This window comes from Pelecanus crispus, chromosome 16 (assembly GCF_030463565.1).
Source record: "Pelecanus crispus isolate bPelCri1 chromosome 16, bPelCri1.pri, whole genome shotgun sequence".
In the NCBI taxonomy this organism is placed as follows: domain Eukaryota; kingdom Metazoa; phylum Chordata; class Aves; order Pelecaniformes; family Pelecanidae; genus Pelecanus; species Pelecanus crispus.
In genome coordinates this window covers 5,645,970-5,669,960 of record NC_134658.1, presented here as the reverse complement: position 1 = coordinate 5,669,960, position 23,991 = coordinate 5,645,970, and the positions used below count along the sequence as shown (strand labels likewise).

The 23,991-nt window shown below is 52.8% G+C and overlaps 1 protein-coding gene across 1 annotated transcript in view; it reads left to right on the top strand.

Moving 5' to 3' along the window:
• The window catches only part of RPS6KA1 (ribosomal protein S6 kinase A1), a 40,686-nt gene that overhangs the window by 4,902 nt on the left and 11,793 nt on the right, over positions 1–23,991 (top strand). Inside the window, exons 2-4 of the mRNA XM_075722201.1 lie at positions 1,843–1,887; positions 18,931–18,984; positions 23,757–23,873. Of these exons, the coding sequence (XP_075578316.1) occupies positions 1,843–1,887; positions 18,931–18,984; positions 23,757–23,873 (216 nt within the window). The remainder of the gene's footprint in view (positions 1–1,842; positions 1,888–18,930; positions 18,985–23,756; positions 23,874–23,991) is intronic.

Sequence of the window (23,991 nt, the reverse complement as noted above, 5' to 3'; positions counted from 1 at the left end):
TCTTACTTCACTTCTCAGCTATTCTTTGTGCTAATGGCACCAAGAGCTCTGTGTAAACATCAGGGCAACGTTCCTCTGGAGGAACTTGGCTTGCGTGGTAGGGCTATTGCTTCTTTCAGCCATTGACTGAAAATACTTAGGAACTTAAGCCCAGTTTAAGCTGGTACTAAGGTGACCTGTGGGGCTCAGAGTGGATCCATATAAACATAAGTATTGCAGGGCCAGCCTCAGGCCAAGAGGCAGGTCCTCTCCCCAGCTGATGTGCTGGTACTCCACGTTGTGGTAGGACTGAGCTGTTCTGGGAGGTGCTGCAGGCAGCACAGGTGGGGCTCAGGTGGGAGTGGAGAGACCTAAATATGAAGATATATGGAGATTTTGGACTATTGTCCGTGGATTTGAAGTATCCGAAAACTAAACTTGTGCTTAAATTTAGCGTTACACCTTTTATTGTGAGCTAGCTGCGAGCAGGTAGCCAAGCAGTTTAAAACCAGCCGTGATGACCTCCTCTGGGAAGCAGAGTGTGAACCTGGAAGCATCCGCTGAATGTTGTAGAAAGCGAGTGCAGCATTCGAGGGAGTTTTTCTCGGCGCCCCAAAGCCTTCTCAAGATTAACAATCGCAAGTTTTGCTTTGTAGTAAAAGGAAGTACGTTAAACTTGGCCCAAGGGGGAGAAGGGGATAGTGTAGTCCTAAGACAGATGCCACGTCGATGTCCCCTTGCTTCTCCAGGGCAGGAGCTAGCTTTGTTTCTGTTAGATTCCTGACAGACTCTAAACCCCAGGCATTCAACTGAGAATCTGAGGCTGAAATACAATCGCATTGCACCTCTTCTCTTGGACCACAAGATCTAAAGAGAAGTGAATAAATTTGCCTTGTTCTTTCAAAGAAAGAGCACTTCCATGAATTTTTGAGAAGACTGCAGCGCAAATAGACGTCAAAGCAAAATCTTCTTGCCCTTGTTTTTCTCCACAGTCTGCAGAAAACCTTTTGTATGTGCTTATCCTGCTCTGAGTGTCTACGTCTAATTAAATCCCACCCACTTTTGCTCCCGCTGGCTTCTCCAGGCACGGTGCTGTGCTGAGCCCGATACGTCTCTGGTTCGGCGCTCGGTGTGACCGGCTGGTGCTACTGCGGGCGGCTCAGGTCACCTGCTGTGACTTTGTACGGAGCGCCAGCAGCAGGAGCTGGACTGGCAGGCCAGAGGTGGCCTGCAGCCAAGCAGGTGGTACGGTTTTCCTGCAGCGGTATCAGCTGCGATAGGGCAATAAATAACCGATGAATGTTTGTAGTAAAGCCAACGTCACGGCAAAATGGCTGTTCGCCACACGCGAGCGCTGCTTTCCCGTCTTCACCTGATCTGCCCTGCTTGCTTCTTCCAGCGGTCCCAGAGAGGCAGCGGAGGGGGTAGCCGCGGCGCAGGTGCGGGAGGGTGGGATGGCGGAACCGCGCAGCTGCGTCGCTAGAGCGGTTTCTGCAGGACGTGGTGCCGAGGGTGGGACTCCCGTACCCACCGCCCCAGGGATCCGCGCCGGAGGAGTGCAGGGGTACCGCTCGCCCCACCAGCGATGGTCGGTATTTAAGCAGCCTTAATTTCATTTGGGGGAAGCGTGGAGGGACTCTCTGGACAAGAGCCTTATTTTTAAATGAGTTTTTTTCTTTTCCTTGGCAGATAGTGACCCCTAGGTGTATGGGGAGTGTTCAACCATCTTGTACCATGTCTGCAAGTGGCATCCTCCCGTTTGTCCTGCGTGAAAGGCTCTCGGAGCCGACAGCCTTCGTAAGGGGGTGTAAGGAGCGGTCCCATGCCTGGCGCGTGCTAACGACAGGTTCTCTTCCTTTGCAGAATGGGCAGACTGCTGCAGAAGAAGGTGGGAATCCTCCATCCAAGGTAAAAATGCTCTGGGGTTACGTCTTAAAGTTATCCCTCTGAGCTGCGTGGGGGTATGAGCTGACTTGGGGAATCGGTCGGGGACGGCTATTTTTAAATCCTGTAAGCTGCTGTTTGTAATCTGGATGAGTGCATGTGGGAGTGTAAGGGACTGGAGTAGGGGAAGAGAAGAGATAAACCCTCTTTCTTCCTGTCTCTTTGGTCATCCAAACACATCTGGAAAGTCTCCCAAAGGGCCACCTCGGTCCAGCACACAGGAGGTGAGCTGGAGGCCGTAGCAGAGGGCTAGAAGCGGGAATCCCTGGGGTGTTTTCAGTGCCGTGTTCACACCCTTCCCTATGTTGTGATCTTGCCAGATGGGATGAGAAATACAAGAGTATTTGATGGTTTTGGCACAGCTGCCCTTGCTGAGCGCCTGGTATCTGTTTATTCTCTTGCCTTGGTGGGGCTGGGAGAAGCTCCACTTCTGTCAAGTTGCCCTCTGCGTCCCCGTTAACATCAGCAGGGAATGGTAGAGGGAACCGAGCTGCTGTCTTCCATGTTTTGGGCAAGGGCCTTAATCTGCTAGACTTTCTTCAGACACCTGAAGCTCTTGCAGCATGACGCTGAAGGACTTGATTTCTCTGATGTGAGCCCTCTCCAAGTACGAGACCGAGGACCGATGTTGTTAGCATGGGTAGTTCCTAACTGTGCCCACGCTTCTCTGTCCTGCAAGACACTGTGCTGGGTAGGAGAGCCATATCAGCGCCTTGAAATCATAAGCCTTTCAGGATTTGCTTTTCTGATACGTACATGCCGTAACTGTGAAGAATGACACCACATGTTTGGCTTGGGAGACCTTGCTGAACGGGTTGTCAAGAGTTTATCCTGTGCCTTACCCTCACTGAATGCCCTGTAGCAGTTTCTCTCTCTGAATCATCGTCCCTGCTAAAGGCCACGGGGGCTTATTGTATTGTTTTCCCAGTTGGTTACCGTTGTATTTTTAGTAAAAGAAATTTAAACCTAAAAACCAGTTGTCTACTTTTCAGCCAGTTCTTTTCCAGGAACTTATGCTGGACTTCTAGCATTGCCATTGCATCTCAACTACCTGGTCTGCATTTCTGTCCCAGTTGCTGGACTGGCACTTTTCCAGTGGCCTGCAAGAAATCTGGCGTGGGTTGGATGAACTCAGGTCGATGAGACTGTGCACTTCCCTCCCCTGAGAATAGTGGTTTTACGGTTCTTCACTGTGCCTGCATCTCTGGCATGAGGGGGGGAAAAAAAAAATTCCTGTCTCTTCTGGTTGGATTCCAGCTGGGCTTCTAAGACTTGAGACTTTGCCTCTTTCATCTTCAAACACTTGGCTAAACTGACCTACCGTAAAAGCCGCTGACGAATGTTGCTTTAAAAATAATTGAAGATTTTTTTTTTTCTTTGAAGAACATCACTGGGACAGACCCCGGCTGATTCCCTCTGTAGATGCAGCCCCACAGAACGATCATGCGATAGAAGCCAAAAAGCACTTGGGGTTCTCTTTGCTGCTCTGTGTCTGTCCCTCTGTGGGACATGGACGCGAGGTCCCCGTTGCAGCTGGGGAGCTGGAGCAGAGCAGCAGGCAAGTTGTCCGACATCCCACAGCAGGGAAACCGCAAGGGCCCTGTGCTACGTGCAGGTGTCCTGCTTTCCACTTCTCCGAGGCACCGTGGCCAAAATGCCTGTGAGCGGTGTCTGACAATCCCATTTTTGGTAACTTTTGAACACGTGAAGCCCTGCTACATGCTCCTGAAATAACCTCCGTCGTGTTTTCCAAGTTTGTACAAGGTACGTTTGCTACCAGCACAGACAAATTAAATCCCTCCTATAAACACGTACGTTCAACTTCAGGGCAAACTCCGGCGCTCTGAACCAGCTGTGGTGCTGCAGACGGGGGAAGCGAGCAGTGCGCTGCGTATCTGTGTGTTTTTCTGTTCCTTTGGGGTTAGACATCAGCAGCAGCCTCTGGCACTGGCTCTACCTACGACAAGGGCTAAGGAAGGAGAAGTAAGCGGCAGCAAACATCTGAGGTTGGCTCTTCTCAAGTTGAAGGTTGCTCAGGATCCCTCCCATGCCCTTCTGTTCTAGCTGTGTGTGGAGAGCTGTAAGGGGAAGAGGCACCTTTATTCTAGGTTTGTACTTGCTATCCTTTTGCTGCTAGTTCTGTGATCTCTTCTAAAAATAGCCTGAAGCAGTGACAGCGGTGATTTACTTGACACCCATGCACAGGTGCTGTCCCTCCCCCTGTCCCCGTAAGTAGGGTGCTGCCAGAAGTACAATCGTTATTTGCCTGCAATAACCAAAGACGCTTTGCAAAGGAGGAAATCCAAGAGTTCCTCAAAAGAGTTCGGAACTTAGCAGCTGGCAGCGCGAGACTGATGCAGTGTAACGCCTCCGTCATCATCTCACCTGCCGTTGTTGCACGTTAGGGTCTTTGGGCGTGAAACGCGATGAAATGGTCGCTGCAGAGGCAGCGAGGGGATGTTTCGGGCCAGGCTGACTGTGATCTGGTACTTTCTATCTGCCTTTGTAGCTTCAACAGCTTTCTACCGAGGACAGCTGGTGGATTTCACAACTTCTTGTGGCTTTTATTCCTGTGTGGATTCCCACCTTTTAACAACAATTATGGTACACAAGTCCCTGCAAGCATCGTACCTCCGTGTGTTTACCTGGGTATCTTGGAAATGCCTGCAAGATCCTACAGGTTGGGCAGGGAGCTGTCTGCAGCGTCTGTCTCCCTTTGCATGGTCACTGGGAAAGGAGCCTGGGTCTGCAGTCAAGGCCAGCCCAACAGCTTTCCAGCTTTGTGGCCATAAGGAATTCCAAGCCAAACCCTCTCCTGGCAGTGAGCACAATCCTAGATTGCTCATGCCCAAATGCTTGCTTATCTGCATGTTCCCAGTGTGTCCCTATTGTAAGAGTTTGCAATCTGCCAGGCAATCCTGGCCACATCCCTCAAACCAAATTGCTAATCCAACGCTATATTGAACAGGAGCCTTTGGCAGAGATAGGTACAAAGATGGCTTTTTTGTTTTCCTCTCCTCTTTGGTGGTGGTGTTTGACCCTGTTAAAATTTGATGTTGGCTTTAGGGTAGCAGCAGCACAGTTGGTGCAAGGTTTCAGTGCAACGTCTGCAGGATGCTGAACAGGCGAGCTGCTCTTTCGCATTCGTATTGGTGGTAGAGGAGCAGGACTGCTGCTTACGGAGCAGGACCTGCTATCCTGATATCCTCTGCACTTCAGGGCTCAGGGCTTGCTTTCTTCCTGTTCTACCTGTTTCCTTTGACACAGCCTGGGCTGACACCAAGAGAAGCGTCTCCTGCGACAGCCTTGGGTTCACCTCAGCTGCGTCTCGGCGCTGGTCAGGAGCAGAACGGGCGGTCTCTCGCCTTGCCCTCAAAAGCTGCTCTGCCCCAGGGGCCGATCGGCAGCGCTGTGCATTGGTCTCTAGGTACTGAACCTCGTTCTCTCCTGTGTTCTTTAGGTTTTAATTGTCAGGTAGGCTGACGATTGGTCCTTGTTCAGCAAGGAACAGCAGCAGAGGGCTTGAATTCAGTGGAAAAATGGAACCTCTCATAATAGGGGTTTTACAGCCTGCTCTGCAGCCAGCTTGGCTGAGGGGTGAGCTTGTGCTCCCTGAAGGTGCCAAGTGTGAGGAATTATGCATGAAAGTACAACACCCAATTAGTGAAATCACTTCATAATGAAGAGCAGAGGAGTGGATTTGCAGGGCTGAGTGTGCCCACTCTCTCTCTGGAGGTAACACTGGCGCAGGCTGGGAGTGCTGATCAGCTTGTTCTTGGGTGATAATCACAGCGCGCAATGAAAACTGGGGAAGTGAATAAGTAACCTCTTCCAGCTCTGCTTTGCACCATAAAAGAGACCTTTGAGACCGGAGCGCGGGCTTGCTCTGCTGTGCACACCGGGCATGACGTGCCCCACCTGCTTAGGCTGGGACTTGCTTTAGGCAGCAAACATAGTGGGATGCATTAAAGGGGAAAACAGGGCTCATTCCCAGATCTGTATAGCTCCTGCTGATTTATCCTCGTGTCCTGACCAAGTAAAGCTTGCAGAAAGATCTGCCCCCATGGCGTCTTCAGCAAGGGAAACTCAAGGCAGGAGCCCTGGACATGGACGCTTCTGGCCAGAGAAACACCTGCATCGCCAGTGTTAACGTTAGTTTGTGTTGTTCTGGGTGAGGCACCCTGTTAGAACGCTTTGGCGATGCCAGTCGCAGTCACAGCTCTGAATTGTAATCCTTTGGGATGAGTTGGAGGAAGGAGGGTTGTAGCCATCTACCTGCGATAGCTGCAAGACATGAGGCTGCTCTGTGCCAGTCCTCTGCGTGGTTCAGTAGCAGTAGTCTGCTGTTAGAAATAAGGCTGGTTCTTACTTTCGCTAAACTCCTTATGTCCCTGCTGAGGTGCTCGAGCCCGGTTCTTCGCTCCCGCCTGCAAACTGCATGTCGCTGGAGAAGCTTTCCTGCAGGCTGGACTTTGCTGCTGGTGAGGAATCCTGCTCTGACCTCCAGATGTGAACTGGGAATTTTCTATGCTCTTCCAGCGGGATGTAAGAGAGGAAGGCTTTGTGCTGCTCCATCATGGCGTACTGCATTAGTGCTTGCTCATAGCTCTGCTTTCCAGCAGAACCTCTCTCTCCTTCACCCAGACGTTGCGCTGTGCGTCTTGCTGTAGGCTTCGCTGACTGCCAGGACGTCCACTGACAGTCGTCCTGTCTTCTCTGGAGCCGCATCACTAAGCGGGCGGGTGGAGGGGAAACTTGAAGCACCTTCTCTTTGCAACGGGGGAGGAAGAAAGAGTCATCCGAGATCTGCTAGCCACCAAAGGGCAAGCTGTGTGCCCAGCTGGTGTCCAGCTGACGGAGGGCTCTCGTTGCGTAGGCTGCATGCTGCCAGCATTGCACGTGAACTCCAGCTCCAGGCTGAGCGCAAACCTTATTGACGAGACATGTCCGGTGGTGCAATCCTCATCGCTACTGGACACCGCTCTAATCACGGCCTCTTAACGTGAAGGATTTTAAAACAAACAAGTGAAATGCTCTGCTTTGAAACAGGCCTGGCGTGTTTGCACAGCTGCTGCTGTTTTCTCCGAGAACTGGAAAGCTATCGAACGTGGGAAGAGACAGGTACCTCAGCAAATCCCTTCTCTGCCCACTGCCCCTCTTCTGTGTCTTCCAGCCGCTCGGCCAAGAGCGCTCTGGTCCCCCAAGGACCTGGGATGACCTGGTGGGAGCAGAACATCTCGAGCGCGGCATGCTGAGCCTGTCAGTGGTAAAGCTCTTGGTTTAAACTGGTTGCTCCGTCTTGTCAGTTGAAGTAATCAAGTGGGTTTGTTTTTAATGTAATGCCTGACAGCTGCCTGGCTTGTTCCTGCCAGACCGTTTGCTCTTCGTCCTTGGCAAGGCTGGGCTCTGGTTAACAGCAAGCTTCTGAGCTCTTAAAAAAAAAAAAAAACAAATAAATGCCTGTTTGAGGAGCAGAGTCTCTGATGAGCTGCAGACTCTAATGAATAATTGAAGAGGGGTCAGTTTACAGGACTTGCACACGAGGAATGCAGCAGTCTGCAGAGCTGGCGAGCAGATCTCAAACAGCCCTCACGCATGGCGCGCCGACCCATCACAACTGCTCCGGTTCCTTCTCCTCCATTTCCATCCCCCTCCTAGGTTAATAGAAACTGCCTCAAGCTCTGCCTCCAGAAAGCCTCTTTTATTGGGCAGGAAAAAATAAAAAAAAAAACTTTTACTGTGTTCTGTACCTGGAGGAAACCTGTGTCATCCGTCTCCCCATCGGAGTTAAAGGAGTTCTTGAGCCTGCAGCAGAGCGAGGGATCCCGCTGCCAGCCCCTCCTCTGGCTTCTCCCGGCTGGCTGAGCTGGGGGGCGGAGGGCACGGGATTGCTGAACTCGCGTTCTTTATGGACCCAGGAGGAAGCGTGAGCAAGGCCAGAGCTCTGCCGGCGCTCCCCCGGCGGGATGGAGTCGTGGGCTCCTCTCTCTGATTGAGGGGAAAGGTGGATGGAGACCGGCCGCAGGGGATGGGGTGGTGGCAGCTCCCTCTGTGCCAGGGACGGCAGCAGAGGGCTGGCACCAAAGAGGACCCCGAAGAGCTCAAACCGAAGAACTTATTCACGTTTCATTTTTGAAGGGGTCAGAGCGGGCTTGGGTCTCTGGAGCATGCCACCCCGGCAGCTGGGAGCTTTGAGCCCCCTCGGCTGGGCTTGTTGGGCGGCCACTGCTCCACGGTTGGCTCGGATGCCGATCCAGGGCTCTCCCTGCCCACACAAGCAGGCTTTCTGAAGCTCCTGCAGCTTTACAAGTCTCAGCTTTATTTGGAAGCCGAAGCCGAGTTTTGACACAAGCAGTAAATTCCTTCTATAGCTCCAGGTGAAGCCGCAATAACTTTTTTTCCCCCCCAGTTGCACTGTGCTGCATGCCAGGGGCTGCCACGGGGCTGGGGGAGGCTGGGGACCGTCCGGGGAGGATAGTCCCTGCTATCCTCCAAGGAATCCTGCCTTGCCTGCAGCCCTTCTTCGCCCGTAGGAAAAGTCACTCGTCGTGTGCCTGGGGCTGCCTCTGCGGCGAGGGAGGCAGAGGCATTGCCTCCCAGAAACTCCAGCTGATCTCATCGCAACGACGCTTTGAGGCAGAAAGGGTTTCCCAACCACAGCGTGAAATCCAGGTCATTCCCTTGCCGGTCCTGGAGCGCACAGCCGGGAAATGTCACTCCTTCGGATACGGAAAATGAGGGTGTTTATCCCTCGTTTGTACTTGAAACCTTGGTCTTGGCAGAGCTTCTGGCATGGCTCTGGGAATACCGAGCGGACTGCCAACACAATCTTTTTGTGCTCCCGTAAGCGCTTTGAGACACGGTGGTATTGATTTCCTTGCCGTCAGAGAGGTGTGTTTAACCGGACGGCTCAGGCTGGCCCGGTTGCAGATCGGGAATATTCAGCGTCTGCTTACAGAGAGGGGGAGGCGATGGCTCTGCGCCGGCACCGGCACCGGGCCAGCCAGAGAGCACCGGGACGGGTCAGCAGTGGTCTTTGGGGATCGCTCCTTTAGTGCAGCAGCACCAGGAGAGGAGCCCCGGGGTCTCCGCATGGACAGAGTGGGGGAAAAAAAAAAGCTTCTTAAAGTAGCATTTTTCATATCTTAGGGGAACAGGACAAAACATGTTCTTTCCAGTGTTCAGGGTGACTGTAATTCCCGTACTATGATGTTTGGGAAGGGGATGGGTAGCGGTCGTCACGTTACAGCCCCGTCCCCGGCACGCAGGGCAGGCGTGTGCCTGTGTCGGGGCTGAGCCGCGGAGGGGGCAGCCGCTGGCTGCATCTGTATTTTTTTTACAAGCGTTAAATGAAAAAATTGTGCTTTGCTACGGTAGGTGCTCATCCTGTACGCTCTTGCTATGGTGTTGGTAAGACACAGCTCAGGGTGTGTTTTGGATATGGGGTGGTTGGTTTTTTTAATACTGACAAAGTTCAGAGCCACCATGAAAATGTGACGATCACTTTTCTCTCAATGTATCTCGCACGTGTGTCCTTCCCAGAGGGTGGGACAGAGCTGGGTTATTCCACATACCAAAACCTGGTAGGTACCAAGCAAAGGCTTTACCAAGTCCTGAGACCACTTTTCATGTGTCTTGCAACAAGAAAACTGCCAGCAGCATGTGTGCTGTGGGAGGAGTATGGAATTCCTGCGTTCCTGCGATAGAGAATAGTTTCCACATCCCACGATAACTCCAGGGGCAGCAAACAAGTCTTGGTTCTTGTTGTGAAACCAGCGTTATGTATTATAATTCAGTTAGAAAGAGTTTTCATTTTCTGTACTGAAAGTAGCAAAAGTGCATCGCACCTAGCTGGAGGATAGTGCTTTAACGCTCGTTCCTAAGAGTAATATTCTTCATTTAGAAAAGCCTGGGACGGGGTCTCCTGGTTTCACCACCATCAAAGCAATTTGATCTGAATTTGCTGAGAGCGGATCTTTCCTCCTTGCTGGGAAATGTGTGTAGGGCTACAGGAAGGGGAGGCAGTATCCTTTCCACTTTCTAAATGGAGACTAATTTGTTCTGTAAAAGCTGCATAATTAAGTAGTTCCTTATCTCCTGGCAGTTAAAGGTGTTTTCGTCTCTGGCATCTCATTTCACCGGGTGCAAAGTCCTGCCGGCTGCGAGCGCTTCCCTCGCAGCTCTGCGGTATGCTGCGGTGGCACGGGAGAGCTATTGGGAAGTCTCGGTGGCGTTTGGGGAGATGTTTTGCCTGAGCTTGTAGCTTGAGCCCAAACTGCTTGTTGTCAGCTGATCCTGGCCAGCTGTGGCTTGTAGTGCCTGGAAAGGGTGGAGGTTTGTTTTTTTTTCTCCCCCCCCCAGTTTTTTTTTTTTAAAGCAACTTGCAGGATCTGGTGCCAGAATGCCCCTGGAGAGAGCCAGGAGCAGGGAGGAGAACAGGGAGTGCAAGGGGGATGCCTGTGCCTGAGTCTCCCTGCTCTCTCCGTCCCACAAGGGGCCCGAGCTGGCATAAAGCGGATATTTTGGTGCTCCTGGTCCAATGAATCACGTAGCAACAGATCAAAAAGGATGTTGTGAAGCAGAAGGGCTTGCCTTGCCATGGGAGCTCTGCTGCCTGAGGCCGCCTTCTGCCTTCTCCCTTCTTGAATCTCAGGCTTTGCATGGGAAAACACCTTACCCGTTAGCCATTCCTGGGTGCCCCCTGTTCTAGGGGTGCTGAATCCTCCCGCAGTGTTCATGAAATGGGTGTTCACGAAATGGGCCCTTGCTGCTCCTACCCTCCTGTTTCAGAACAGAAACACGTTTGGGACGTTGAAGATGCTCCGAGTGCCACCTGCTGGAGTGCGCTCGAGGGGGAGCGGTGGCTGGGCAGCCAGCCTGGCAGGGTCCCCTGGGGCTCTCAGCCCCTTTGGGGTGACACAGCCTGTCCCGCGGCTGCAGACACCGGCACCTGTCACCCTCAGCCCCTTTGGGGTGACACAGCCTGTCCCGCGGCTGCAGACACCGGCACCTGTCACCCTCAGCCCCTTTGGGGTGACACAGCCTGTCCCGCGGCTGCAGACACCGGCACCTGTCACCCTCAGCCCCTTTGGGGTGACACAGCCTGTCCCGCGGCTGCAGACACCGGCACCTGTCACCGCTGTCCCACCACGCTGTGCCGGGAAGTCCCGTGCTCTGTTTGCTGCTCTCCTCCTTGTTGCCAGAACATGTTGGTGTCTGTCTGTGGCCTCCGGGATTTTGCAGTGTTCCCTCCCTGTGACAGCTCCATCCACCCCCACGGAAGGTGATGTGGGTCACTTTCCTGCATACAAGAAAAGTGAACTTGCTGGTGAGAGAAGGGGCTCATGAAAAAGGGCGGAACTGCTCCGTCTAAACACCAAACAGGGTAAAACCGTGCCGTCTTGGTCTGAGTTTTCCCTTTTTAGGGATTTGCTTGTAACCCCCATTGTGAGGAGCCAAGATCGCTCCTCTGAGTGGCAGCAAAGTCCTTCCCAAGGGTGACCAAATTAATTTTGCATTGAGCATTTGGCTGCCTCTCCGAGTGGAGCAGAATCGCCCCGAGGAAGACAGCGGAGTGCTTCTAGGATGCTCGGAGTCTCAGGCTTTCGTTTTAAGCCATACAGAGGGAGGTTCCTGGCGTTATCCATGCCACAATGGACTTGGTCGTTCAGTTCTCCCGGCTGCCTTGGTCCCATAAGAGTTTGTGCGAGAAGGCAGCAATGAGCAGGATTTCCAGACGCCAGCGTTACCGGCAGCCTCGCTGTGCAGAGGGCTGACTGTGCGTCCTGGGTTTCTTCTCCTCTCCCTCCCCCGTTTTTGGTTTGGTTTGTTTTTCAGAAGACCAATAAAAGAGTCCTCGGAGATGGTGTGGGGTGAAACGTGCCTCTTTCCCACCGCAGCGCTGTTCCCTCTCAGTAATCCCTTCCTGCAAACCTCTAGCAGCAGAGCTCCTGCCAGAAATCCGCCCCCGTCCTTATCCACTTATCGGGAAGTTCCAGTTGCTGAAGTCTCCAGTGCTCCTTAGCCGTGTTTGTAGAAGTGACTTTGTCCCAAGACTTCCATCTTCAAAGCCGCCCCCCGGGCTCTGGCTGCCTCCCGAGGCTTTTGTCTGTCAAAACAGCAAATGCCCTCATTCAGCGTGAGTTTAGTTTAAAGGACTAACGAAGCTGTCTCTTTCCCTGCTCTTTCCCTGCAGATCCTCTTGGATTGCTCTAAGAATCTCCCTCTTCTTTTAAGCTCTGTCCATGACCCCAAGCATTTATGCTCCTCCTGCAAAAGCTGTTGCTGATTCTCTGATGTCTCATCGGGGCACGGGCTCACCTCTTCCCTCCATCTGCCGCCTGCTTTTATAAAAGCCCCAGGGCTGAATTCTTCCACAGCTTTTCCTGCTCCGAGGGTGGTTGGAAGTGGCTGAGGAGCTCAAGTGAGAGGTCTCATGTCTTTTCTCCCCGACCTTTTGCAGATGCGGGCGTGCATGTGCTAAGCAAAAGTAACCCTGTCTGGTCAAATGCAATGAAACGGTGGTCAGACCTTTGCTTTGAGCAGGCAGCCCTGCAATGGTGCTGGATCAGTGATGTTCGGGATGGTGCTGGAGGGGGAAAACCGGAGCCCGCAGGGTTTCCTAGCTGGGAGGGAGGGCAGCTGTGGGGCCGAGGGAGCTGGCGTGGCCCGGGGAGCGTGGGCTGGGATTAAACCCGTTGGAACACGTGCAGGAGAACGGGACGGAGTCTCCTCTTGGGCAGAGAGGTTTTTAAATCTGCTTGAGGTTTTAAATTATTATTTTTTTCTTCAATTGCGTGTGTGGTGTGTGTAAGCACGAGATGTCTTCGGTGTTTAATCTTTGAATACAACCTTGATACTGTAATGCCCGCTTAATTAGATAGAGTGAAACTCTTGAATTCTCCCAGGTGGGTTTGGGTTTTTTTTTAACTTCAGCAATCGAATGAAATTGGTACGATCTCACAAAACGTTCTGCTTGGCCGGACTTCTGTTTTCAACTTCTCTTCTAAGCTGCAGTGAGCGGCAGGTCAGGAAACATCTCCCTTCCTGCTGAATACGGAGTAGCGGCACCTGCTCACCCTGACCTAGCTCTTGCTCTCCCCTCCCGGCAAAGCCCCGGGAGCGGCGGCGGGCTGACATGGTGACCCTGCCACATGTAGGACGTGCACGTAGCACAGATACAGGGTGACATTTCTCAGCTCCCGAGAGCTCCGGGAGCAGTTGCAGACTTCTCGAGAGGCGTCGCTCAGAGGGCAGGTTTCCTGTGGGGGTAGTTAGCGTCGCCTGCCTTGCTTTCCTGGAAGTCGGTGGATGGCAACAAAGCGAGTTAAAATCTGCAGCTGCTGATACGACCATCTCGTTGCTGTGGGCAGCGCTTCCTCTCGTGTCAAAATGGCTCTGCCCCGAGGCACAGCTCCCTTCTCTCCATCCCATCTCTCTAAACAGGTCCAGCCCGTCCTCTGTGCTGGCTGGTGGGTCCGTTCGGACACGGGGACCGCAAGCTGAAGCCCTTCGCTTTGCAAGGGTGTCTCTGCTCAGGGAAGAGCCGTGCTGCTCAGGGGCAAGCGTCCCACCGGCTTTCCCAGGCTGGGGCCGAGTCTGGGGGCTCCCAGGAGCACTGGGGGTGATGCACCAAAGCAGCGTGGACAACAGTACGTGGTTCTGGCCGATTCCTTGGTGGCAAATGAGACCAACCGTCAGCCTTGCCCAAATAAGGCCTTTGCAGGAGGGGAGGCAGTGGCTGGGGAGGTTGCTTTGCTCTGTTTGTTCCCCTTTTTGAGAACCACCACTTTAAAAAAAAAGTTCCAGACAGAGCAGCCTTTGCCTCTCTGCTCTTTACAACAGCAAAACCAGACTTGCTTCCTCTGCGAAGCTGCAGCATCTCTTGCTTCCAATTTATTTCAGGCTCCCTCCAGAGCGGAAGTTGTTGCTCTGCAGGGAGGTTATTGCTCTGGAGTCGATTGCATAAAATAACTTAATGCAAAAGTTCAGGAGCGTGAATGCTCCCGCTCCTGAGGCTGGCACCCAGGAGCGGTCTGCACTGGAGGCGGCTGCACGCAGTAGACGTCTTCTTCATCCGGTGCTTCCTGGCCGGCAGCTGAGACCTCTGCCGAGCCGCCCCTCTGGTCTAGCACGGGGGCACCAGTCGCGCTTCTGAAGCGTGTTGACGTGACAGCAGCTGGCTCTCTTCAGGCAGCAGTTCTTCACACCATCGCCTTCCTGTTTATGAAACCCTGATCCTTCCCTCCCCGACGCTGTTCCCAGTGCTCGGTGGGATGTAACTGGATCCTGGCAGGAGGCAAAGGCAGTCCCTGGTTATTCTGATTTAAATCTATAGAGCTAGCAAGTGTCTTGTTTTATGGAGCTGATGTTGGGACTTGCCGGAGCTTAGTCCTGCGGTCTGGTCTGCTGACACAGAACTGGATTACACCATCTTTAAACCATGCACTGGGAACCATTTGTATCTGGCACCACTGGATTTGGGGATCACCTTTCCTAGCACCGACGTGCCAATGACAGCAGGTTCACGCAGAGTTTACAGCCGGGTCTTGGCACTTCAGTGCCAGCGTCTGGCCTGCTGCTGCTCAGGCAGCATCATCTCGCTTCTCCCAGGACCCAATTTTTTGCTTTTCAAAAACATGGAACAGGGCCTAGAAGCAACTTAATTCTGCCCTAAAATCGTCAAACTCGCCCAGGACATGTAAGGTCATTCGGAAGTGTGGTGGAGGAAGGCTCTTGCCTCGGCTCAGCCCATGTGCCTCTTGTCCTTAGACCCACAACCTGCCGATTCGCATGCAGCTGCCTGCACTGCAGTTTCCTTTGGTTTATGCTTCTTGCTTTAGATTTATCGCCTTATCGCAATGGGATCATTGCCTCTGTTTGGTTCTGGTCCCTTCTCTTGGGAGCAGAGACGGCGAAGCAGCGAAGGTTTGCACTCTTGCAGCAGCCTTTCCCTCCGTGGCTGCCAACTGCAACTGAAGCGAAGAGCTGATGGCTTCAGCTTGTGTCCAAGACTGGTTTGTGGTCTCTAGGTTTAGCAGAGGGGCTTCAGGATGGACCTCTTCCTTGTGAAAAGCCTCAGGAATTCAAAGTGCTGTTTCTAGGGGAGAAGAGGGGCAGGTAGGCTGAGCCAGGCCCCTGGCAAGGCAGGACGGGGTGAAGATGCAATTCTTTGTGCCCCTATTAACACACAGCTCAGAAAACTGATCAGAAGAGAGGCCAGGCCACGAACCAGGGTACTGCATCATCCCGTCTCACGCTGAAGCATGCCTGCCTTCTGCAGCTGCTTTAATTCCTTGCACAAGCTGTAGCTGCCCAAACGTAAGCTCCAGCTTCTGTGTTTCTCTGCTGCAGAACTGTTTTGAGACCCCTTGTGCCTTCTGCCGCTGAGGAGGGAGTGATCCCCCAGGGAACAGGCTCTAGGAGCGGGAAGGAGCTATAGGGATGCTCCATGTAGACACATCTGCAGCCTGGCAGCAGTTCGAATGCTGCAGTCCAGGGCAGCACTAAGCAGCTTAACAGTTGCAAAAGTTGCATGGATCTGGAAAGAAGTTCAGCAGGAACTGTGACTTTTTTTAAGGTACAGAGCGGGGACCGCTAAAGGGATTCTGTGAAACAGCAGAGGACCTTGCAGTGACACTGGTGAAACAGCTGGATAATTTTTGAAACCATCTATGGCATCTGTTTTGCATAGATGAAATGCAGATGGCCTCTTGACGGGAACTGGGAGTAAGCATGGGGCTCAATTTTTCCTTGCAAACATAGAAATTGGGAGAGAATTGATTCAGAGCCATAGGGCTGAAGCCCTTCTTCCCTCTCCGCTCCAGTCCCCGTGTCTGTGCTGCCCGACTCGGCCAATTCCCATCTCCTTCCCCCTCTGGCTGTATTAAGGCATCCCTGGATGTATAAGAGCAGGGTGCGGAGCAGCGTCACGGTGCAGGAGCTGAGCAAGCGGGCAGGATTGTGCAACCCCCCCATAAGATGTCAGTGTGCAAACCTCATGTGGGGCCTCGCAGCAGCGTCCCAAAGACCCGATGCGGCAGGTGACCAAGCGGCGACTCTGACACAGGGCAGGGACAAACCAGGGAAGGGTACGGAAGCTGCCTGCTCCTGGCTCTGTCCGTGGAGACCTGCAATTCTGCTGATCTTACAGGGAGAATATTTGTGCTGGATGCGGCGTTTGTGCTGCTCAGAGCAGGGGCAGCTTAACTTTGGGGAAGAAAGCTACACAGACTCTCAGTTGCTTGTTGCTGCCTCGTGTGGTGGCTGAAGCTGCTCTTTCTACGCCTGTTTTCCTGTCTGTGACAGGGGGGACTACGCTGATCCTCTATGCAAAGCCTGCTGAGATTTGCTGATGGAAAGAGCCAAGCCGAAGCACCCGTAAAGCCATCCAGTGTTTTCATGTGGCTGCTGGTATTGTGCAGCCATCGCCACACAATGCAATTTCCCCATACGAAACCACAATTTCCTTTCAGCGAAAACTCCCAAAATACATCCCAGTGACGTAACTACTACACACGGGGTTCTCGTGCTGGACTGGGTGCTGCAGAGTGCTCTAAGTTCAGAAGCCAGCTTGCAAAGTATGGGAGAATAGCAGCCTAAAGCTTTGGAGATGCTGAGGCTCCTCTTTCGCAGCAAGCCAAGGATCCAGGAGGCAAGTGTCTAGCTGATAAAATATCTGCTCTGCGTACAGTGCTGTGCTCTGTCTCTTCTGCAGGACACGAGAAGTCGGTGAATCGCCCGATCTTAGAGAGCCAGACCTTATCCAGTTTTAATTAACGACTTCTCTTTTGGAAAAGGCATTTCTGATGGTAAAACTGCTTTCTAAGAAGTGTCTTTCCTAGGTGCTGCCAGAATTTGGGAGTGTTTTGGGACCAGAGCATGTGTTGAAGCAACAGAAATTAAACAGCTTCTGGTTAGTTGTTGATGAATAGGAAGCGAAATGCCAAAAGCGTAATCTGTTTCTAGCTCTTGCAGGTTTTTTTTTTTTTTTTTCCTTGCATTTAGATGTGACTGTCTCGACTAGCAAAGTGACAAAACGCGAGCAAAAACAAACCTGTCTCTTGGCTTCTGGCTTGTAAAATCCTTCCTCAAAAAAGGGGAAAGTAGGAAAGAGGACTTGTATTTTGAACTTGGTGTTGGGGGGGAAAGCATGCACGTCCCCAGCCCCGATCTAGGATGACTAAGCCATCTGTGCCGTTCGAAGGCGCAGTGGGAAGTTCAGAAGAAGTTGTCTCCTCCTCTGACTGGAGCAACCTCCTGGGCTCAGACCTGGCTGGTGGCCGGGGGTATCCTTTTATTTTCCAGGAGCAGCAAATATCATTTCCCAGTGGTACAGGAATCTGTGTAAAATGGCCTCCCCCGAGGCTGTGGGTGTCAGAAGATGGCCGGTAGCTCGCAGGAGCAGTCTTGCGCTGGTAGGGTGGACCTGTGGGAGAGAAATCAGCCCGTCCCCGTCCGAGGCAGGGCTCGCTGCCCGCGCGCTGGCTGGAGCAGCGAAGGAGCCGTGAAGGAGCTGGTGGTTTCCCTGTGGGTGGGTGCGATCCCTGGGCGGGGCGGGGGGGGCTGCTGAGGGGTTTTGTGATCGCTTTTGGGTGCTCGGGAAGGGGTTTAGCTGTGGCTTTGGCAGATGCGTCAGCCGGCTGACACGGGCATCCGCCTCCCACGGCGGCAGCGGGATAGCCACCGTCTCCCAGACCCAAAGTCATCTCGGCTGCTCCCGCAGCAAGGGCAGAGCGACGGCGGGGAGGGGGAAGAGGTGACTGCGAGGGCCCCCTCCGACCTGATTCAGTCCTTCCGGAGCTGAAAATCAGTTAATTCTTGACTCTAATCTCGCCGTTTTCACGCAGCTCCTCCCTTCCCTCAAGGCTTGCTTTTTCTTCTCTCGCCTGTCCGTAGCTCCTGTCCCACTTTCAGGTCGCTCTGCCTCGCGCTGCGCCCACCCGCTTGACGTTGCTGGCGCCGAAGAGCCCTGCCAGCGCCGCGGGCTCCGTCGTGCCGACAAACTGCTTGAAAAGACACAAGAGAAGTCACAGTTCGAGCCTCTCTTAGATCCCTTCTGTCTGCAGTCACATGAGTTTTATCTCATCCGCGGCCAAAGACTTGAACCTCTCGGAGGAAATGTTTCAGATCTGATTTGATTTTGGGGAGGGGGGAAGGTGATTTTTCTATTCAAACTGAGCTTGTTATCTAAAAAACAGGTGAAAGAGTACCTAGACGTGATAGCAAATCTACGTACGTTCATTAAAATACAGCAGGCTTGGGGATTGACCTTGCAAAAACTTACTTCTTCTTTTAAGTCTGAGTCTTTGGGGCAGAAAGAGCCATATCCTGGCTGAGAAGCAGTTCTTTTCTGAGCTCCCTTGAAATGCTTCTGCATCTCTTCCTATAAGGGCTCACAAAATTACATCTGGCCCCAAGAGGCAGCATAAACTGACATTTCTAATGCTGCTCAGGGAGCTGTCAGAGCAGCTGGGCTGGCCCTGCCCTGCCCTCGAGGGTTGTGGTGAGTTTTGGTATTTGAATATGTTCCTCCTGGTTGCTTTAGAAATGCCGAGCGTGCCCCTGGAGAGAAGCCCTCTCTTTGCCATGGGGCTGCCAAACTTCCCTGCAGACCCAGGGCACCGCTACCAGAACAGCTGCTTTTGGAGTTTGTCCAGGTGTAGCTGAGAGTAAAAAGTGATCTAGACATTAATCAACCTGCCAGAAATTAATTCTCTGTCCTTGGCAGTGGTGCTCTGATTCTGGGGGAACGTGCGCAGCCAAGTGCCGGCACCGTGTCCTTCTCCACCGCCCGCCAGAGTTTATCAGAGCCTTTAACAGCAGCTGGCTCCAGCTGCTCTTCTGGAGCCACCAACACAGCTCAGTCGCATCCCGAGGAGCGATGTCGGGTGGGCCACCCCCAGGGACTGTAAACAGCTCGCCCGGTCTCGCTAAACAAGTTCATTGGGAAAACTTGAGTGCAGTATCACAGCCCCTCTGTGCTGACGCTCGTTTATTGTCCCACAGGCAAAATCAGACATCACTTGGATAGAGAAAGACCTCGTGGACTCGGCAGACAAGGTAGGAGAGCCAGACGTGCACCTCAAGGAGACTCACGCCTCTCATTCGTACTTTGTCCCATGACGGGTTGTTCCACGTATGCGAGGGCGTAAGCAGTGCTTGCGAGGACCTCTCTGAAAACCAAACCCTTTCCTGCAGCACGCCCCTACCAGCCCGTCTCAGCTAGGTGGGACTGCTAATACAGAAAACAGCCATTACTCACTTGCTCACATGACATCCTGGACTTGACTTCATCCTCCTCCTCCTTCCTCCCCACACCAAACCACTTTCTGTGCTGTCGTTTATGTCTCCTGTGGCTTTCTGATCTTGTCAGCCTGCTGGGGCGGGTGCTCCAGCATTGTAGTCGCATGGACGTACAGTGGGGTTTTTTGATTGCTTTTCTGAGGCTCCTCTCCCCACGCCGAGTGCCTGATAAGACAACATGCAAAATTGTCTTGGTCGAGACGAGATTTATCAGATCTTGCCAGGCCCGCATGCAGAGAGCTGGCTGGCTGCAGCACCTGCACGGCTTCACTGAGCGACATAAAGCTTCTTTGGAAGCAGTGATGCTCATCTTTGGGCTGCACATTGTGGACACGGTTTCTGCTTCAGTGGGACTGTGGCAGAATGAAGGAGGTGTCGGTATGAACCGAGGCTCCTGGAGATTTGTGCTCAGCAGCTGCACGGTGCTGTTTTCACGCCGCTCTCTGGCACCTACTCCCAGCTCCCTTGCTTTGGCCCTCATCGGCTATGGAGGTTCCCTCTGCGGAGCTGGGACCAGCTGCCTTGCTGGTATTAAGTCATTTGTTTCTTTCGTTACCGGTTCTCAAAGAGCACGTTATGGGGGCGGAGGAGGCAAGACAGTCATAAGTAGTCTCTCTGGGTCCAAACCAAGATCCTCTTTTCATACTCTGCACTCTCTGGAGAAATTCAGAAATCGATGCTGACACGGGGTTATTTCTAATTGCAAAGGTGCGTGGGTGTCTTTTTACTCATTTCAAGGGGTTTCTTTCTTACCTGCACTCTCTGGGGTCTTGCTGCAGAAAATATCTGTCTGTCCTGACCCAATGGAAAGGCCAAAGGCGAACAGGCTTGGAGGGGGAAGGAGGCAAAACAAGCGCTCTAAATACCTCTCCTCCATCCTGCCAGTAAAGCCGAGCAGCAGCGGGTTCACAAGCTGTCTGCATCAGAAATGCCCTTAAAAATACTTCACATGGAACTTCCCAGGGTGGCTCTTAGATGTAGGTCCAGCGTCCACGGCGAGGACTCTTGTGCAGCATAAAGCGAATGAAGGATTAGATGCAAATCCTGGTGATGCCAGAGGATTTGCCCATGGGATCGATGCACCCTGAATCCCATCATGGGTGACCCATCACCCCTGTGCCAGTGTGAGAGCAGGAAAGATGTGCAGCTTTCCGAGGTGGTGTCAGACTTCTGTGTGGGGTTTCATGAGATTTTCTCTTCCTTTTTAATGAATAAGTGGCTTCTCAGGATATTCCCCCGTTGTGGAAATACCCCCAAAGCTCACAGCCTGATATAAGATTCACGCAGCACTAGATGGAAGTCACTTTAACTAGATCATGTATGTTTTCTGTCAGCATCTTGTCTGAACCAGGGAGCCCAAATGTGAACAAAGAGCTGTGAGATTATGGTTTTTTTTCGAAAGGAAAAAAAAAAAAAAAAAAACCCCAAAGCAAGCCCCAACCACAAGCGCTGTTGCTGGGGAGTGGGAGCGTGAACTTGCCTCCGTGTGACCGAGTCGCTTGTCTCCACTGCGCATCTGCCGGCTGGGCTTTAACCACCTGTATCTCCTCCATCCGGCAACCTCAAGCGCGGGGCGTCCATGCAGCGCCGCGGGAGCCTCCCCGCTCCCCAGGAGCCGGCCGTGCTTCCCCGGGAGCTCGTGGGGGTGGCGGTTACTGGGGCTGTGCGATGTTGATCGGGATGGGAGAATGGAGAGGGACCCTAAACTTCCTCGCATCTGCACATTCCTCGCGCTCTGGCTGCAGAGGAAACATCGAGCCAAGCCCTGCAGCCTGCAGCTGCCTGCCCCCAGCCAGCTCTCCAGCCCGGTCAGTACTGCCGCTAGCTCGCTTTGCTTCAACTTGGTGTCGCTGGTTGCTCGTCCAGGTGGGCTGATGCTTCGGATGGATATTCGGAGCGGTCTGATTTGCTTTCCTTTTTCTGCCTTCTGGGATAGTTTGCTTAACGGTGCCACTGGAAGAAACTTATCTCGGTGCGAGCAAAGCCTGTTTGTGCTGCAGCTCGGCGGCCCGCAGGTGCTTTTGTGCTGGAGGCTTGTGGTGTGCTGCTGAACAGGCTGTAGGAGCCGGGCTCCAGAGTCCTGGCTGTTGAATTGCAAGTTACTGGATGAGTCCCTGGGAGGACACCTCCCTCGTGTCAGCAAGATGCCAAATGGCATCTCAAGGCTTTTCAGAAAGCTATCAACAATGTCTCCGCCGATGCCACTTTTGGTCTAGTTGGCATGTATGTGTGTTTGCTGATGCGGTCTGGCTGGCAAGCTGCGTATGCAAATCCGTGCCCGCCTTGAGATCCAGCTTGGGCTGCTGAAACCACTTGCAGTTAAACACACTGGGCCTTGCTATTGGCCGAGGTGAAGAATTCCCACAGCTGTGAAAATACATCGCTCCGCAGCTCCTCAAGAGCTGTGGTAGGAGGATGGGTCCAGATGCCCTGGGGGTGGGTACAGGAGTTCATTTTAAATGTTCCTCCCTGCATAGGTGTGTGATGCTACAGGGTGAAACGTGCACGGTTGTACAAGTGCTGATGCTCTGTAGACCTGGTTTCTAGTGTTTTCGTGAAGATGAGGGGGAGGGAAAGAGCCAACAACTTCCACTGGTCCCGTGCCCGGGTCTCTCCCTGCTGCGGGGTCTCTCCCTGGCGAGCTGCAGAATGTGGAAGGGCTAGCAGGAGATCTCTTGGCTGCCTCCCGCTCAGGCTCGTGGCCAGAAGTGGGAAGCTGTTCCTCATCAACAGCTGTTTGCCATGGACTAAGCCTCCAAACGAAACCAGAAGTGTAAGGTGGCTGATGTAAGCTGGGAGATCGTATGGAACATGAAAACTTGTTGTTAGAGGGATTATAAGATCTTGTCTGTGATCACTGAGACCAGCAAAAGGCAGAACAACACGGGGGGAGCTCCTGTCCCCCTGCCCTCTCCCCGCGCTCGGGCTGTGCGTGCCGCACCGCTGAGAGCGTGGGCTTCTCTGCCAGGTCTTAGTGTCTGAATAACGCAGGGTCTCGAGAGAGCAAAGCTACCAACATGGAAACAAAGCCACTTCCTAATCTAGAGAAAAGCCAAGCATGAGAGCGGGAAGGGAAGGGTGCTCAGTGCAGGTAGGCAACCACATCCGCAGGCGCTTGGCCAGGCCACCCTCCCCGAGAAGGTGCTGGGAGGGTGGGGAGTGGGCTGGGGTGCGGAGGAGAGGCAGGGCCTGAAACTTGGTTCCTGTTGTTTTTAAAAGCTGCTTTGATTAGGTGGGTTCCAGACCAAGTGTCTGAACAGTTTTAGAAAACAAAACCTAACCTTTCTTCCCCTGACTCTGCAAGGGGAAAAACTAAGTAGTAGCTCCAGCTTTCTGGCAGCCTCTGATGGCCACATCTGCCGTAGGGTCAGAGGGCAACCAAGTTTAACGCTCTTTGGAACATAATTACCAGCCTTCAGGTCCAAACAGCAACCAGACCGTGTCTGACACTGGATAACGTGGGACTGAAGTGCTAAGCAGCCTGGACTTGCCCTTACAAGACGTACAGCTACAAGGGATTTCTGGCCTGGGTAAGGTTCATGTCCGTAGGAGTGGGAAGTTGAGTCCAGCCTGGCCTGTGGGCTCTCCCCGTGGTCAGCCAGGAGAGGGGCTGGAACAGGTCAAGCCCAGAGGAAACCTAAGTACAGATACACTGGCTAGGTCTGATCAAGAGAAGTGGAGGGAAGGGCACAGCTGGAAGACTAGTAGTATAAAAAGTCTCTTTAGATGTGGGATGCAACTAGAAAGCAGCACAAGGTGTTTCTGTTGGGCTGGACCCTGGGCCAGAGTTATGGACCAGGGTTGCCCCAGAGGTATGGACAAGGTTTGCTGGGGAAAGGAGGTGTTTCAGCATCACCTCAGGGTCTGTGGCTGTTCTTGTGTGCTTCCTTGGTGAATATATTCTAGAGACTGCTGATAAAATCTCTTTTTCTTCTTTATTTTTTTTAAATAAAAGAATGTGCTTTAAACAAAACATGTGCCAGAGACCTTGGCTTCCCCTCAATCTTCTTGAAGGCTTGAGTCTGTTAAAGCATCATCTGTATGTGCTGAAGATGCACTAAGACTTATGTTGCGGAGTTGCTCAGATTGCTGAGCAGATGGGCTTCAACATGTCTGATTTTTACCAGCCCTGGCCGTGTTTTGACAACAGAGCCGTATTTTTGTGTTGTGGGATTTTTAGCGGCATAAACACTCCTGTTTTTGCCACCAGTGCCTTAAAAAGGAAGGTGCTTTTCAAGCACTCTTCTCAAACGCAGTTCAAAGAAATGCAACACCTGCAGCGCGAGGAGCGGAGCCTTTGGGGAGAGCGCTGGATATTTAACGAGGCTGCCTGGTGCAAGCCTACTGATCACTTACTTATCCCAGATGTTGAAGCCAGGAGATACCTGTGACAAGCACCAACTTTTATGGTTCTCTCAGATGTGGTTCCTGTGAGTCTGTAGCTACAATCCTTGTTCCTTAATCCGATAAGGCTTGGTTTCCCTTGTTCAGGAGTATATTCCCAGTCAACCGTGTCCCCTCTTTTTCAGGGCGAAGGTGTTGTGAAAGAAATCAACATCACGCACCATGTGAAGGAAGGCTCCGAGAAAGCCGATCCTTCGCAGTTTGAGCTCCTGAAGGTGCTGGGACAGGGCTCTTTCGGCAAGGTGAGTTCACTTCGTCCTGCATGTCATGCCAGATAAATGATTTTGATGACAAAAGGGACTATCCCCCACGAAACCACTTTCCCGATTCCCACCAGATCGTGAGAATCTGCCTGATGAG